Source organism: Ambystoma mexicanum, chromosome 14, assembly GCF_040938575.1.
Source record: "Ambystoma mexicanum isolate Mex_15411 chromosome 14, UKY_AmexF1_1, whole genome shotgun sequence".
In the NCBI taxonomy this organism is placed as follows: domain Eukaryota; kingdom Metazoa; phylum Chordata; class Amphibia; order Caudata; family Ambystomatidae; genus Ambystoma; species Ambystoma mexicanum.
This window is the reverse complement of record NC_090940.1, coordinates 130,504,013-130,521,209: the sequence shown is the minus strand read 5'-3', so window position 1 is coordinate 130,521,209 and position 17,197 is coordinate 130,504,013. Positions and strand designations below refer to the sequence as shown.

The following is a 17,197-nucleotide window of genomic DNA, read 5'->3' as shown; positions in this document are numbered from 1 at the left end:
AGACCGGGCCTGAGAAGCTTCTGGAGTCCTCCGAAGTGTAGCTCGACGAAATCTTCACCCTTGAGGGGCACAGATGAATCCGACACGGGTCCCCGTTGATCGGATGTAGGATCGGTGGAGCTTGAGGCTCTTTTGACCGAAAGAATCGAAGTTTTTTGTGAAAAGCGCGAAAAAATAGCACTAACGCTCGAGAGCAATAGCACGAGGATCCCAACACATGAACGTGCGGTAAAAATCTGAAGATGGCTGCCAGAGGCGGTGCTTAGGTAGAGGGCAGTCATTGGCTGTGGTCAGTATGACGCAGAGACCAGTGATTGGTTATTACTACGAAAGACAGATCAGAAACGAAACTGATACTGGTTTTTTCTTTACCGAGGATTCCCAGCCTGACGACGGGGAATATTCATGAGCATGTGAATCCATGCCAGACCCCATGCTGGAGAAATGTCTTTTCTCTGGACTTTGCTTTATTTCGGTGCCGCTAGCGTGCTAATCCTTCTTTCCGCTTTCCTTGTTCCTTCTTTCTTACTCTGTCATTTTATGCTTTCACTCTCACTTTCCCCAACTCATCACTTAAAAGAAATCTGGTCTTTCTCCCTTTCCGCTCAAGCCAGCCGCTCCAGAGTTTCTCTCCCTCACCCATTCGAAACTCACCGGGTAGAGTAGCGCTGGCGAGTGGTCTCTCCTTAATGCTTTGGGTCGAGGTCAGAGTCTCATCACTGCCCCTCGGATACCTTTGGGATGGGCACACATCCAAAGGGAACAAACATTCCCTTTAACACTGCCGGCAGGATACAGACTTCTTCACTACTGGCTCCCTGGCGACATGGCTCCCTACCCACGCTGCAGTCCCTCACAAACACTGTGCCAGCGTCTCAGCATGGCGTTCTCCTCCGGATCCACCAGGCCTCTTTTCCTGAAGCTCCCTGCTCAATGGCTCCTCTGGTCCAGTCAGCATACCAAGCTCGCTCTCTACTTTTTATAATGTAGGTGAGAGTCAATTGAAGTCAGGGGTGCACAGTTGGAGTAAAGTGCCTGACTATTAATGGGACAATTCAAAGGGGTTACATGGTAGGCCTCACTCTGTATTCCTATGTTGGTTCTATGGGTAATCCTCATCGCTCTCGGTCACCTCTTCTTCGTCTCATTAATAAATGGAGAGGGGGAGATGGGGTGTGCTTGGAAATACCCTATTAAGGATGAGGCAGAATGGGTTGGTGTATAATTTAGAACGGGTAATACCATGTCTCACCCTTGGGTATTCTCCCCTCAATCCCCTGTGACCCTCCTCTCAGGTGATCCTCCCTCGCCGGTCAACCCCAGGGTCAGGATCCACAAGCGATGGCCCTTCCCTGGCCGCCTGAATGGAAGATCCCGGGGGAGTAGGAGGGAGAACACCTTCAGGTTTCTCACACCTGCCATGGCAAAACCTAGGTAGCAGCAGTGTTTTTAATGAATAGGGATGTGAAACTAGGTGTCCTCTAAATCTAACAAAACTAGGAAATCTCCTGGTTGTAGTTGTAATATGTGAGAAACTGGAGGGTATTCTCACTTCTACTCCCACGGCATCCTCTTCTCAGGTGGCTGGGGAAAGGCAATCGGCTCTTGGCGAAGCGAGGGAGAATCAACCAGGGTGGAGGATCCTTGGGGATTGGAAGTGGGGTGCCCACCGCAGAGACATGGTATCCCCCTTTTCCTGTTGGGGACCAACCTAACCCTCCCCCGACCTTTATAAGTTACTATAAAGCTGTTCCCCCTCTTTTACCCACATGTGACACTTGCAGTACTGGGACGAGGAAGAGGCGACAGAGTAATGAACAGACCATTTCACCACTTTAGTACTGCAACGAGGAAGATGCCTGCAAAATGCTGTGAGGGTCAGCCATGTCCCTTTCATTATGGTCGGGCAAGTCTAATTAGACAACCCCACCTGCAGCCTGTCAAGGGGCTGAAAGTGTATAAAGGGAGACCAGAGGAGCAACAGGGAGGCTTGTGTGAGAGAGACCAACAGGGGACCTTTTCACAAAGGAGGCAGCTGTGGTGGGACCGGGAGAAGGAGCCAGGATGCCAGCAGATATCCCAGAGGGCTTGCGGGGCCCAAAGTTGGTGGGCCGTGTACTTGCCACAGGTCTGGGAGTCTCCTTGACATAAGCGCGAGCAGCAGGAGCTGCAGAAAGCATTCAGATTGCCGGGGTGCAGAAAGAAACACCAGGCAAGGCTCGCAAAAGATGACCTCCTGGCTTCAGAAGCAGCGGGAGGCGCCAGAAGAAGACGCAGAGTTTCGGTGAGTGTCGGGGAGGTGCGAGAAACCGAGACACTGTCTCCCTGCAGGTCCCGGGGATCTGTAAACCAGGTGGCCAGGACACAGCCATCGCTATTGGATCCAGTTCCTGGGGGTGGACCAGTGAGGGAGGATCACCTGGATTGGGGGGGGGGGGGGGTCCTTGGGGATTGAGTGGGACAAAGACAGGCGAGACGTAGTATCCACCTTCTTTTGACACCTTTTCCCCATCCTACCACGTAGGATATTCCAAAACACTGCCCCTCCCCCCATTTCTGCACAAACACTTTTGCACAGCACCAAAGTCAACAGACTAACACCAAATCTGTTTACCGGACATGTCCCACTACCAGGGTCAGGCAAAGTCAGGCAATTGACCAGAATCACACACACCCGACAGCCCCTTCTCTTACGCACACAGATAAAAGGTGGAGCACAAGAACCAGGACGAGCAAGGCAGACCACACGGCGTAAGAGCTAACTCAACATGGCAGTTCAAGGGGAGGAGAAAGACGGTGAAGACTGAGATGGAGACTATGAGAGAGTCGACCTTGCCCTTTCCGACCAAGGCCTGTAGAACCTCTGCAGAGGGAACAATAAGTCAGTGACCAATAGCCAACGTGTATTGCAACAGATGTGCCCGGTACACAAGACCCTCCTCTGCTGAAAACCAAGCCGGGGAGAGACACCGGTCTCAGTGATACAGGCCGTGACTCCAAGACATCACAAAGTCAAACAGTTCATCACAGCCAGTGAGTCAAGGGGAGTGTTGTTAAGAAAACAAACTGCGTTGAATGAAAAGTAGCCGAGGGATAAATTGAACTTTGAAATCAAAATGATACTATTGAGAAAGAGGGGGAAAACCAGAGACAGAGGAGTCCGGCACCACGTAGGTGTTCACACAGGAAACTCTGGGCGATTAACCAACTGTAAAAAGACTACCTTAACCAGAATGCCTTGGGAAGAGGCGAAGAGTGGTCATATAGGGGTCACGTAAAATCCTCTGTACTGTCTAAAGTCTTGGACCAACAGAGAACTGTGAAAGCTAAGGGAAATTAATCCTGCATGTTGAAAATTAACACGTACTGTGGAAATCAGCAAGCGTGAACCTGGGCAAGGGATGCTAATGAAAAGGGAAAGTCCTGTGATGAATTATTGGTAAAGGTCGACGAGAGTGAACCCGGCAGAGAGAAGCCGACAACCAGGTGTAAAGTCCGAAAAACCTGTTTAAAAAGGACATTGAGATTTGTGAAAGTGACAAACATTGTAAAACAAGGGGAAGGGAAGTGTCCCCCTTGTTTTCTAGGGTCAGAGCCCAACCGAGGGCGATCCAGCGGTGGAAAGTTACCACCCAAAGTTTGCTGAAAAATAAACTGTCTTGTTAATTTGTTGAAAATGTTCTGAAGGGTCACCGCCCAGAAGAGGGGGACCCAGGGGTAAGGCCATATTTGCCTGAACCTCTGGCCGGAAATTGGTAGCATTGAGCCAGCCTTGTCTGCGTAGCACCATGCCATTTCCCAGTTGCCGAAACCCAGTGTCTGCTAGGTCAACTGAGAGATGTCGCGTGGGCCGATGCTGCTTCTTATTCACGTAGGTCAACTGAGAGATGTCGCGTGGGCCGATGCTGCTTCTTATTCACGAAGAAGAGTGAAAGCCTCCCATTTCTGATCGTCCAGGAGGAATTCTAGGATGGGACCCATCTTGAAACAGACCTCCCGGTCATATCTGGACAGGATAGTCATGGCATTTGTTGCCTTGATGGTTGTGGCAGCTGTTGTGATGATCTTTTTCCCAAAAGCATCTAGACGCTTCCCCTCTTTGTCGGGGGGGGGGGCCGAGCAGGAACAAGGATTGGTAGAGCATTGGCAGAAGAAGCGGGCCTCCAATGACACCACAGAGTCTGGAGTAGGTTGTGTCCTTAAACATGTAGGTGCAGTGCCTAGGTCCCCATATTTCTGGTCAAACCTCTCCATTTTGGGAGGAGCATAGGAAGGGTTGGTCATAGTTAACAACCAGTCTTCCCATCGTCAAGCAGGGGTATGGCTATGAATGATTTCTGGTGTTGTTCTCGTCCCTGATAAAGCGAACTATCCTTCTTTTGCTCTTCCGGGGTCAACCCGAACATCTTTGTCGCCCTAGACATCTGGGCATGGAAAGGAGTAATTTCATCTGGAGGAGAATCTGGTTTGCCATCTGCTGGGACAATTGTCATCAAATCCATCCATCCTTGTGTCTGTGGTGTGGGTGGAGGCTTGGTCACCGGGAGCATCATCATCTTTATCAGTTAGCTGAAATGAATGTTCCCTCGTAGGGCAAGGGGGAGCAGCCATAACACTTCTACTTGGGTGAGTCGTTTGTATCACTGCAGGGTCTGACAACGCGTGGTGAAGCTCAGTTACTAAAGCTTGTAGAGTGGCTAGGATGTCTATCGAGACTTCTCTAGGCGCTGATGGAGGCACCAACTCTGGTGGTGGAATTGCCTTATGAGGAAGCACATGAGCCGGGGGAGTCATACCCATTCTGGGCTGGAGTTGTTTTCCTCCATAACCACATTTTCGCCGCTGTCAGAAAAGTCAGTTAATGGGTCTGCCAGGTTGGTATCCGGTTAGGTGGGGCGGCCACTTGCAGATCCATCAACGAACAAGCTCTCTCTATGGTGATCCCAAGAGCTAGTGGAAGAGGACGACAGGCCTGGGTAAAGCAGCTAATCCGAATGGTTGTGCCATGGAAGGGGTCGACAGCAGAAGAGCTAACAGCGCTGCCAGAGCAGTCCTGATCGTGTTTGACGGGCACTTAGCAGAGCTAGTCGATGTCATCGACAGGGCCATGGTGGATAGTTTGCTAATGCTAATCGACTGAGTGGTCTTCATGATAGTAGGTGACGTAGTTGTCGACGTGGACGAGGCTCTTGGTATCTGCAAAGACAGGGATGTCGACAGGGCATTCCATTTCGAAGATGAAGGCTTGCCTTCGGTCCAAGATGTAGGGTCTCTGTGATTTTTCCAGCCACACGGAAATGGACTTGGACTGCGAGGTCATCGAGAGGTGCAGAAGTCTTCTGTGAAGAAAACCCTGTGGAGGTTTTTGCAGCGTGAGCTGGTACGCTGAGCTGGTCTGCCTTGATTGAGGGGGGCAGGACTATGTACCGAAGCAGAGTCAGCGGGCCATCCTCCACCCCACGGCATCATCTAGCCACGCCACCAACCTACAGTGGCAGCCTTGCAGCATTTTGTTTAAAAACGACTGCCAGATGTCACAGTCTTGGGTGATGTGATTCGGATGGAGGCAGTTGTCGAGGAGATCCTCCACAAATACCTTCTTGAGGTCGCTCCTGGATTTTGAACGCTTAGAATGTTTAGAGCGTTTCCTGGGCCTTTCTGGAGCCTCGTCTACGGTAGCACTCCTCCCATCAGAAGATTTTCTCAACGAAGGGGTAAAAGATGGAAACTTTGAAACTGACCGACCTAGGGTGCGTTTTGACCTCTCTTTTAAGGCCATGCTGGTCATCGACTGGAAGGAGCCACACTCGATGACTTCACAGTCTTTGCCGAGGCACCAAAGAAATTCTGAGCGGATTAGTGATCGTCATCTTCGAGTCACAGTCCACACATCTCTTAAAGCCTGTCTTGAATATTACTCAAAATAAAAGACGTTAGAATCTGAGGCAAGTCAAACCGTTCCGAGAGCATGCTGTGCATGTGGAAAAACCGAGGCAACGGGCGCACTGCGTGCCATTTATACTCTCATCGACATCAAGTCCGGACACAGGAATGGCAACCGTCGAGGGACATGGACTTCATTTACACAGCACCCTCTGATTTCAAAACGTTTTCCAACACTGCAAAGCAAGAATATGGATATATCAAAGAAGAGGACACAATCTATTAGAAAGAGGTGATTATGCTATAGTATTACTTGTTAGATTCAGGTAGAGGGCCTTTGAATTTACAAGGGAAATATGTATTTGCGTATTAGTAGTTCAGAATACTTGTGTACTACTGGGAAGTAAAATGAGTCCAGAATTTATAGAGGTTTCCACAACGACCACAATCAACGCGTTAATGCAGTATTGCTCACCTGACAAAATACAAGAGTGTGTGCAGAAAATGGAACCAGAATAACACATTTACAAACAGATAATTTTGATGAAGGAGACTGTGCAGAGAAACATTACCTGAACGTGAGGGGCATTCAGCAAAGCATTGAGCTCCTGTCCATCCTTCCGGTGGCTTGATTTCAAAATATTCTGAACCTGAAAATGAAAAAATTGAATGGATATACAATCGCTTTTTACTACCCAAATGCATAGTAAGGCACAAGGAAAATCTATTCTTAAGTGGCATAGACAGCAGAGCGATTGCAGTTATCGAAACTGCTGGGAGCTATTTAGCTACTGCTTGTAGCATAAAATAGCCTGGTTACCTTGACAACACATACAGGAGATAGGTTGGACTTTCCAGGCAAACTGGTGCCATGCAAACATTCCTAAACACTGAGTTAATCTCACAGTAGAAATTGGTGTAAATGAGCATTATGAACATCTAGCTAGAAGGCATTTAAAGCAGGGTAGCTCCTAAATAAAATGGAGACCAATATTTCACACCACAGATGTAAAATAGACTTGCGCCGCACTATGTACTAGCTCCTCGTTCCTCAGAGGAAGCCTCTATGCATTAGGTAAGGCTTGATACACAGGAGCTGCTATTAGATTCTGCTCATATTTTTATTTCCATCCCTTCGATTAGATTACACCAATTCCCAAACAAGGATTCCCATGTTGAAATATCTTAACTCTAAAGGGCTACGTGTATTATTGAGTCAGTCACACCTGAAGTCTTGTTCTTCAGTATACCTCATTTAAATACCAGGGGTGGCAGAGCAAATAGTCTACTACTGAAAGTTTTCACTGGCTTTCTCAAATGCACCCACAACATTTATCATCCTGGAATTCAAACTTCTGTCACTTTGCTGGCCCACATTTACATGTTCACACTTATACCCAAGTTCATTCTTTACCATGTCAAGTTCCAGAGGACAAAGTTGTTGTGTTTTCCCACTTTCCCAATGGCACAGCAGACTGAAAAACTATGGAACGGAAGGACGGTGGCATGGGGTATACAGAGCTATAGGCGCAGAGCTTGTTTTGCCTAGAATCACAAACTGGAGTTCACTGATGACACCCAATGAGGTAGAAACAAGTATAGGGTTGATTGTGGTCTCGGTTGTGACCCAGGGGTTTGGGATGGACAGTGTGTTTTTGGTTGAGATCATCTGCATATTTTTTCACATTCTGTAGTGGCATAGAGCAATTGTCAGTGGTGAAGATAATTTCAAAGCTTCTCCACCTTTCACCCCATTTCAGAATGGTAAAGTAGGATTTCAGAATGGTAAAGTAGGAGCAGAGATGATCACCACTCCCAAACTCCTCCACCCAAATCACCCCCAACAGAAACACTTTTTCACAGAGCCCTCACCAGGTTTCTGCCACATGGCACTGTTAGGATGGCACAGTGTACACGAGAATGCAGACTGGTGGCACTTAAGTTGTCCTATGAATTTTCTAGTAGGACTCAAGCCCCCTGCTCACCTCCCATAATCATTATTCAAGTTTCACATTTTACACCCCATAAAGGGTCAGCAGTTGCAAATGCAAATCATTTTTACATTGTGCCCATCTCCCTCATACATGGCACCCCTCCAAAAATCCCAATGAATTCTACAGGCATCTGAAATCAAAATGCTGCCTAATTGAGATAGCCACAATTTGGGAAGCTTACAATCAATGCAGAGGAGATATTAATAAAATGGGCCTATACACAGGTGCCACGGGGCGGGCGGGAAGTATGGAGGCCCTGTTCTGCAGTAAATGTAAAAGGGGAGAAGAACAGAGCCGGGCCATACACCCAGTGTAAAAGGAGAGAAGCATAGAAGTCCCGAAGCACGAGACCAGGTTCTTATATCAGTGAAAGACAGAGGCGAGGCTATATCAGGTGTGCAAAATGAGATAAGGATAGAAAGTCAGGCTCCACGGCCAGTGCAAGATGGTGTGAGCTGAAAGTCTATGTCATGGTTACTCCTTATGTGGCCCTCCAGATATTTAGGATTTTTACTCCCATCAGCACCAACTAACAATCAGTGGGGAAGGATCATGGAATATGTAAGTGCAAAACATCTAGTGAGCCACATGATGTGTATCCTCAGTGGATTAAATGCACACAAAGGGACAAAATATAAGTATTCCATTTCCAGGCAGCAGCGTTCTTTACACCAAAACTAGATAAAGCTAAAGGCAAATAAGCAATGATGGAGTGAAAGTGTACGAAGACTCACATGGATAGTCAGGCAACGTAATCATGGTAAAATCACTCTAAACCAAGGGAAATTTAAACGAGTGGGTTTTGCATTCTTTGCGAAAGACCAGAGGGTAGTTGAAGCATGGAATCCCAAAGAACCAGTTCTTCACAACTTATTCACATGGGACTAAATGCACAATCTGTCAACACCAGTGTTGTAAACATCTGAAAATCTCCCAAAGGCCTCCCACACAACAGACTCACCCGCTCGTCAACACAATAAATACATCATCAACCCCCTAAACCTAATGCTAAATTATGGAGGTCAATTCCTTTCAACTTCATACAATTTGAGTATCAATAAGGAAATCCTAACAATATGACTTGTAGAAGACCTCACAATGACCTGACCTCCCAGCTGAACTAGACACAAGCACGCAGTCCTTTTCAATGGTCCAAATTATAAACATGTAATGCAGCAAGTCTCACTTTACTAACCCAAAGGCAGTTGATCTTCTGTGTCAGCATCAAGTACAAAGCAGTATGGAATCTATGGTTTCACTCTCAAGGAAATAGATGTGGTGCAACTTGAATTGTGAAGATGCTGATCCTAGTCGTTTCAGGTTGGGGTTGGATGACCCTGCTGCTTTTCTTTGGTGCAGGAAGTAATGCCTGATTAGCGAGTGCCTCCATCCTGCTATTAAAGGATACTGGCAGAGAGTATAGACAGTCCCTCGGCTTGTGAATTTTCGTAATGGAGTTGAGCACGTTTTATGCCTGAAAACCGCTTCCATGGTTCGCACATGTTAAAAGTGTTTGTATGACCTAAACTTACGCAAGCTATGGAATTCCCCATACAGGAATACAAAAGGAAGTGTAGAAGCAGCCAAGAAAATGGCCAGTGAATTTGCACAAATTAAACTAATTGATACTTGTTCCATCTAAGGCACGGGCGAGTTTTACTTAACTGGTAAACACTCCTTAGGATTTGAAAATATCTAGAACTAGTCTATCCCCCGTTGGCACACTGTATTTGAAAATTAGGCAAAACATTTTGCATACACAGCACGCCATACTAGTGCTTGGCCAGTGGACGGAAGTGACTTGTTTCGAGTGTGTGGCTTAACAAAAGAAACATGTTGCTTCTTATTTTTTTGTGAGGTGTATCAGACTATTTGTTCAAGGTTTTTGAAACCGATTGTAACGCTCACAATGTACGTCATGTAAATCAAGCCCTAGTACGGGCAAGACAGACAAATTATTATGATATTATACTGTGTAGCCAGTTATATCCAAGCTTGGCTTAAAAGATCCTGGCTAGTGAAGCATGTGGATAGGGGCATAAATATAGAACCATGATTTTATATTACCAGCAAAACAGGTATTGCATGACACTGCATCCCGCCATAGTGCACAGTTTTGCACAGTACAGAATGTTTACACCTTTGCATATTTTGCACCATTAGCCGGTTAGCATTTTTGGTTTGGGGCTTTGCTTTTTAAAAGTACATGTAGGTACGGGAAAACCTTTGTTTTACGCTTAGATTTACTTCTATGGTTTACATTGGACTTTTAAATGTTATAAAACACCAGCTGAAACTTTGTAGCACGTTGCACTTATCAGGACTGCCCCCAAACAATACAGGCCAACAAAGCTCGGGGATAGGGCATTAACAAATGAACAATGCGACAACCTGCGCAAAACATGCACTCTGAAGCTTTGAATTTGTCATTACGCAGAGTTTGCATAGATTTAATGTTTACAGGTTTTCCAAATTAGCACTGTTTGCACGTTAGGCCACAGGGCCCTTTATGTCATATTTTAAGATATTTTATGACTGCCAATTCTTAACTGCAAAATATGTATTTTATGTTCATTCTTTCATTGTATGTATTTTGGCAAATGATGATGATTAAAGAATGAAATGGAAATGATTGCCACAAACACTCCAACACTTCCTTTTTTATACCTAATCTAACGACCTATGCACAATTTGTTTGCTGGAAGGTACCAGACAGTAACGGAAAGATAAAGAAACAAAAATGCTTATATTTTGCACCAAAATAGAGGAGTACTCAAAGGACATTAACAGGGACATAATAAAGAGAGGCAAATGTAACAGGCATGGAAACCTCTAGGGAATAAAATCCAGTGGTGCACACACCCCTGTTGTCCGACAGACCGGTGACAGAGTTCAAAATAAAAAGCTGTGATTTATCCAAGCCAGGCAGGTGGCATCTCCTCAGTTTGAATGCCAATGCTCAACTGTCCCTTGCTATATAAGAATTGTACCTCCAAATCAATGCAATGTTTAGGCCGTAGATGATCACGGTGCACAGCCTTGGCTTGGAGGAATATGTGTTCCAACTGCAGTGGCTGATTCGTGAGAGCAAGCACAATAAAGGCAGGGTATCAGACCTACTTTTTGTTTACGGGGCTTCGCAGTATGGCAGAGTGTGGAAATATATATTAAATGAACACCTGCTAAGAAATAACATGCACTCAAAATAGCACGCACACGTGCCAGCTGGTGGTGACCCTCCCCCCTGGCCTCAGACTAAGGATAGGAAGGAATACATGTTCAGTCCCCCCTGGCATGTCTATTTGGTCTTCACTACGATTACTCACCAAGCTTTTTGTTCACCCTGCCAGTGATTTATCCTCCAAGGACCCTGTGTTATTTACATGTCATGCTAGCGCAGCTAAAAAAAAATGTATTTAAAGAAGGAAATACTGTAAGTAAGTCAGAGAACACTAGCAAAACTTGTTTTGTCGCCTCTTTCCGCTCGAGTGCTTTGTTTGATGGTAAAACATTTCTCTATGTGACTTATCCTGTAAACACTAGTTTCATTAAGATTCCTTAGGGAAATGGGTTGGACCTAATTCCTAAAGTATCTAGGGTGTAAACCACAATGAAGTACCTATAGTAAACAGTGCCAGGGTGGTTCCTCCATCAACACCTTCAGCGTTCATGGTTAAACACAAAGTTTCAAATTCTATTCTAAGACTCTGTCCCTCTGACACACCTGTCCTACAAAGGTAATGCTCCAATAATATGGCGAATATATAGCCCTCCAACCCAGTCTTAACAAGCCCTTATGCTCAAGGCTTCCCTATGCTTTAAACACAAAATGTTCCATGGTTTGTAAATTCATAAATCCTAAACTATCAAAGCAAACCAAACAGTTCCTACTGGGAAGGCTATTCCCAGATGTACCACAGTCCGGAATCCATTCAGTCTTCCTGTTTTCACTGGCTCACCATAGACCTCTTCCAGATTACATTGCTGCAGATGCCTGGATCAGCTCCTACTCATAGGCTCTCCCTCAGCCTCTGGGTCCTTCAATATAGAGTATGTGCACACACATTTCCTCTATGCTCTAGGTCTCTCCACAACCTTGGGGTTCACAGAATCAGCTTTGATCAAACTCCCCAAGACGATGGGTTTCTCAGAATCAATTTCTCTAGGTCTCTCCCAGATCTTGGGTCCAATGGTTATTATCTTCCCCCATGATTCAGACAGCCTTAATTGGGTCACTCACCTACCACAGACCAGCCAAGAAGAACCTTCCTTTAGATCTCGCAGTCCTCGTCTCTGAACGAGCCGCTAGGTCCACCTCTCACTCAGCTGCTGCTTCCTGGAGGGACACAGGTTTATCCCTCAGGACATAAGCTGCTACAAGTTTTCCAAGGCAAGTACAGTCTCTGTGTACCCAGGGACAAATTGAGAGAGCATCAATATCCCACTCAACTCTTCTGCCTCTATCCTGCTTTTCTAATGCACAGGAGATTTTAAACTCTAAAAGTTCTGCTTGACTTTGCCTAACTGGAAAATTTCTCTTTTCTCTTCCGTACGAGTCTACAACCACGAGCCAGAGCATCAAAGCCATCTTGGAATTGGTCTTCAGTCGGCACTGCATTCGACATGCTCGGGATTGCTAGCTGTTTCCTCCTGAACCAGCTACTCTCAATCGCGATGACCGTGGTCATCCAAACCCAGCTGTTAGAGAGTTTGTGAACTTTTTCAGGCTTGGTCGGCAGGCTTTGCGCATGTATTACTTCATCTGATGTCCGTTGACCAGAAATGCAAAATGTTCCCACTTTTGTGGGACCAACAGCGGTGAGTGGGGTCAGTGATATGTTCTAATGTGGCTCCACAAGTCGGAATGTTCTAAAGCAGAGATGTCAGAGAGTTGAGAGGTATTCGCGGAGTGGTCAAGCTGCCCATTATTCCCCCTGGGTTTTGGGAAGCAGGGACCTATGGCACCCTCATAGGTGTAATACTGCACACCTTGATGGGGGTGGGTAGGCAGCGGAATCCCACTCCTTCCGACGCTGGAGAGGCACATCCGGTGGTGGCCGGATCAACAAAGTCTCTAGCAGCAACCTTACACAACAAGATGCCTAGTTCCTGCAACTCACCACACCTACCCTGCCAGTGTCCCACCTAATTTCCCCACCTCAATCAAAGCTATAGAAATGGTTTGTCTTTGCAAAGAGAACTATCTTAATACCAATTTAACTCTTAAATTAAGAGTTAATTTAAGAGTTAGGCTGTTCCTTATAACACAGGCAGGAATTTGGCTAATAAAATACCAATTAAACTTTTAGGCTGGCACATAATGCTGGTGGTGATGCATGTGCTGGTTCACAAGGGAGGCAAGCTTTCAGTTAAGGGCAAACGTTGGAGCTCTGCGGATGCACATTTACCCAGACACGACCTACCACTTAAAGTCCAAGAAGGGCAAAGACAAAGGTTTCCCCAAAAGGAGCCCAGAGTCTAACACTTCAAACGTCAGAGCTCCGAAATAAAGTTGAAAATGTAATCAAAAAGGCAATTTAAAAAATAAAATTATGGAAATCAAGCTTCCCAGAGACACTGTGGAGCATTATAAAGTGTGACTGATTTCCAGAAAAAGTGCACTGATGCAGCCTGACTGCCAGAAAAACGTGTTAAATGGCATTTTAAAATTTGAACTTCACATGATGGCGTAAACTGCCACTATAACACAAAATGCTATATACATGTAGTTATGGTTAATTTGATGTTTGCATAGGAAGAGCATTTTTTGGGTGGCTTATAACTTCGCTCCCTCTGGACGAATCCTCACCAAACTTTGCAAAAGAATTATATGGCCCACTCTGAATGTTTTCGCAAAGTTTGGAGAGGTTTGGTCCAGGGGGGGCAAAGTTATAGGGGGGTCCCAAAACTTTAGTTTTTTCCCATAGACATAATAGGAAAAACGTTTGCGCACGCCTACAGGCTAAACCGCTGGACGGATTTACACCAAATTTGCGGCAGGAGCGGGGGCTTGGTCCCGAAAGCGTGCTTTTGCAAATTTGGTGTAAATCCGTCCAGTAGTTTATTTTAAAATGACCAAAACGTAAGGCAAAAAAAGTGATATCTCCGTTCGCTCCGCAGACGGACTTCCCAGTTCGCTCCGCGGACAGTGCCCTGATTGGCCGAGCGGCTTGCGTGATGTCCGCGGACATGCGACGTGTTTGCTGATTGGACAGCGTGGTCCGTGAAGCGCGTCAGATTTTCTGTGGCGCCCGCCATCTTGCATTCGCGGACGACCGCGGACAGCGCAGTGAAACTTGGATTAAAAATTGTATTTAGTGGAGTGTGTTGGTGTGTAAGAGTGTTTGGGGAGGATGGGGGGGGGAGTATGACATAGGTTCAATGTTCTGTTTTTTTTTGTGCTATACACTTTTGTTGTGTTCGATTTTTCTGCGGACAACACGGCTGTTCTGAAATGTTCGTGAATAAACAGAACGGATTCGGTGTCAAGTTGAAAGTGTTCTAAGAAGACTCGTGGGGTCCTGGAATGTTCGCAGGGGGTGTCCTGAAGACGTTGTCTGTATTGTTCGTTGTCAAGCTGAAAGTGTTCTAAGAACACTCGCGGTGTCCTGAAATGTTCGTACATAAAGAAAATGGGGGTGTTCTGAGGACGTTGTCCATATTATTCGCTGTGTTCTAAAAACACTCGTGGTGTCCTGAAATGTTCGAAAATAAACAAAATGGGGGTGTTCTGAGGACGTTCTCCGTATTGTGTGCCTGCTTAGCTGTATCCAATGAGGGAATGGCGCAGAGAATGAAGTGGAAATGGTAGAAGGGCTGTCTAAGTTATGCGGTCTGCGGACAGGGCGTGCTACAGCCAGGGTTTTCCAGCAAATCCAGCATGGAAAGAATACTGTAGGGATCAGCCAATCAGATGTTGAGGTTGTGTGTGTTCAAAGAGACTGCGTAGTGAAGATGGCAGAAGTGGAGAAAGTCAGGGTGTTGGTGCTTGGAGATATGTTTGTGCATGGTTTACAACAGTATGCTCAATGCAGGCTTGTTGCAAAGAATTTTGATGTTAAAGGAGTGGAGGTGGTGTGGAGCACTGTGCATGATTGCAATGTACTGGGAATTGTACAAGTTTGTGAAGATATGGGCAGGATCAACAGTCCCCATGTGGTAGTTTTGCACTATGGTGCTTTCTATTTGGGCTATGTCAGTGCCCCTACTTTGTTGGCAGATTTGGAACACTTGGTTCAAGCAGTAAAGAACATCCTTCCAAACGCCAAAGTAATTTTTTCTGGATTTTTTCATTTGTGATGTCATCTTTGATGTCCTGGGTGTTAGTGTTAGCAGTGCATGGTGGCGCGAGTTATGGTTGCTTATCTTACCATAACTGCCGAATTTCAGGGGTTTTTTGGTTTTACTTTGAACCATAACGTCCCTTTAACAATGTTTTTTTACTGAATTTGATAGGTTTTTAGTAGCGCAACTTAACCATAACGTCCCTTTTAACAACGTTTTTTCAATAAATATATATGTAAGTGAACACTCTGGACAATTGGTGGTCTCAAAATAAAAGGAAGTCTTTATTGACTTGGAGAGAAAAAAAAACAGCAGGATGTCAGTTCTCCTTAATGAAGTCCAAAGTTAGCTGGGTTTTTGGGCTCCTCAGAGGATAGGGCAAGAACCTGGAACTAATCCTCGTAAGCTAAATGGAATGCTGTAGCTTCTTCGCCTCCGAGTCTGTTCTGAAACAGAAAGGAGAAGTTGCCGTTAGTCCCTTCTTGCCATTTGCTTTAAATAGGGGCAGGAGTCCCCTAGTCCAATCAGGCCCCACAACACTGTGTAACCTTGATAAGCCCCCCAAGCCCTGCTACCTTCCTTCCCGAATGCCGGCCGCCATAATGGACTCATCACGGGTGACTTGAGGGGACTGCCTTTTTGTATTACACAGATCGGTGTTTTGGGTAAGTTACAATAAGCGTTTTCCAACTCCATGTGATGTGCACGTTTTCATGTTTTCCTTCGCTTTGTTACAAGACATTCTGATGGCATTTCAAATGGTTTTTCCCTTCCCAGTGTGCGGGTGTTATGGCGTCCCGGCCGGTCAATCGCCACACTCTTGCCAGTATGCCGCATTGACATCCATTCTTTCCCGCCGGCATGGGCCGCAACGTAAAGTCTGCTCTTTTCAACTGTTAGTACCGCAGCCAGCAACTCGCTGCACTTCGTTTGAACGTGGTCGCTTCCGCTGTTCTCTCCATGTGCACTGGGTTCCTCAGGTGGGTAGCCCCACCAGGGCATGTTCCCGCCCCACCAAACGTCTCCCGCGTCCTTGTCGACCGCACTCTCCAGCTCCACGGGCAATCCGCATTCACCTTGCATGGCGTCTGGCTTGAGCCCCTCTTCAGGGAAAAGGGGTTCACAATATATATTTTTTAAAAGAATCGGGAGAATGCCATAGAACCCTTTCTTCAGTCCTGGGGAGAGTATGTCTGCTGGAACTTGTGACATTGTGTGTTCTCGCCTCACGAGGTGTAGCTAGGTCTGATTGGGTATTACTATGGGCTCCGTTTTCATTGAGAAATGTGCCTTTTTCCCATGCTGTGGTTTTCCCTGTACGCCATATTATAATGTTGTTATAGCCTGACTGGTGGGCTTTGCCCATAAGGCTATCGATGTGCGGCTGCTACCCAATAGTCCCTCTAGGGGTGGTTTAATGCAGGAGGAGCTCGTGGGGAGGGACTCCCCTCTGGGGACAAGAACGAATACACATGATGTACAGTCCTTTGAGCATCATCACACCCTAGCATTCCCTACCCCCCCTCCATTCCAAACCTCTTTGATAGGAGACCAATGTATTATTGTAGTCCATGGGATACAGCCAAACATACTAGAATGAAGAAGAGCAAAGAAGACATGAGGATTACGGACTATGCTAGTACTGGTGCGAGGTGGCCCAGAGGAGGCATAAAGATCAGGCTGTCAAAAGAAACAAAGGACTTTGACGATCTGTGAGGGCGGGACTGACAATAAGAGACAATGGACTAAAGAAGCTTTCAAGCCCTGCCGGGAGAGGTAACAAGTGAGGAAACCATCTGCGTGAGTTTCAAATTCTGTCAGGAGACCAGCGATACAGAAGAGCAGAGGAGGCCAGTGAATCGCTGAGGGAGTTCTCTGTGGATCCAGTTGAGCAGACCCAACCATGAAGCAGGAAAGGAGAGCTGAGCAGCACGGTACGGAGCAGCTGCGGTGCTGCAGAAGCTGAGGACAGAAGCCTAAAGAGCCGGCGAGAAGGACGGCAGTCCCAGGAAGCCCCAGTGGCATACCATACCGAA

General features: G+C 46.3%; 1 protein-coding gene across 5 annotated transcripts in view; it reads right to left on the bottom strand.

Annotated features, from left to right (window-relative positions):
* PALS1 (protein associated with LIN7 1, MAGUK p55 family member) overlaps nucleotides 1-17,197 on the bottom strand; it is a 908,688-nt gene that overhangs the window by 383,944 nt on the left and 507,547 nt on the right. For all 5 annotated transcript variants that reach the window (XM_069638717.1, XM_069638715.1, XM_069638719.1 and 2 more), the window contains one exon: nucleotides 6,456-6,533. In XM_069638717.1, the coding sequence (XP_069494818.1) occupies nucleotides 6,456-6,533 (78 nt within the window). The remainder of the gene's footprint in view (nucleotides 1-6,455; nucleotides 6,534-17,197) is intronic.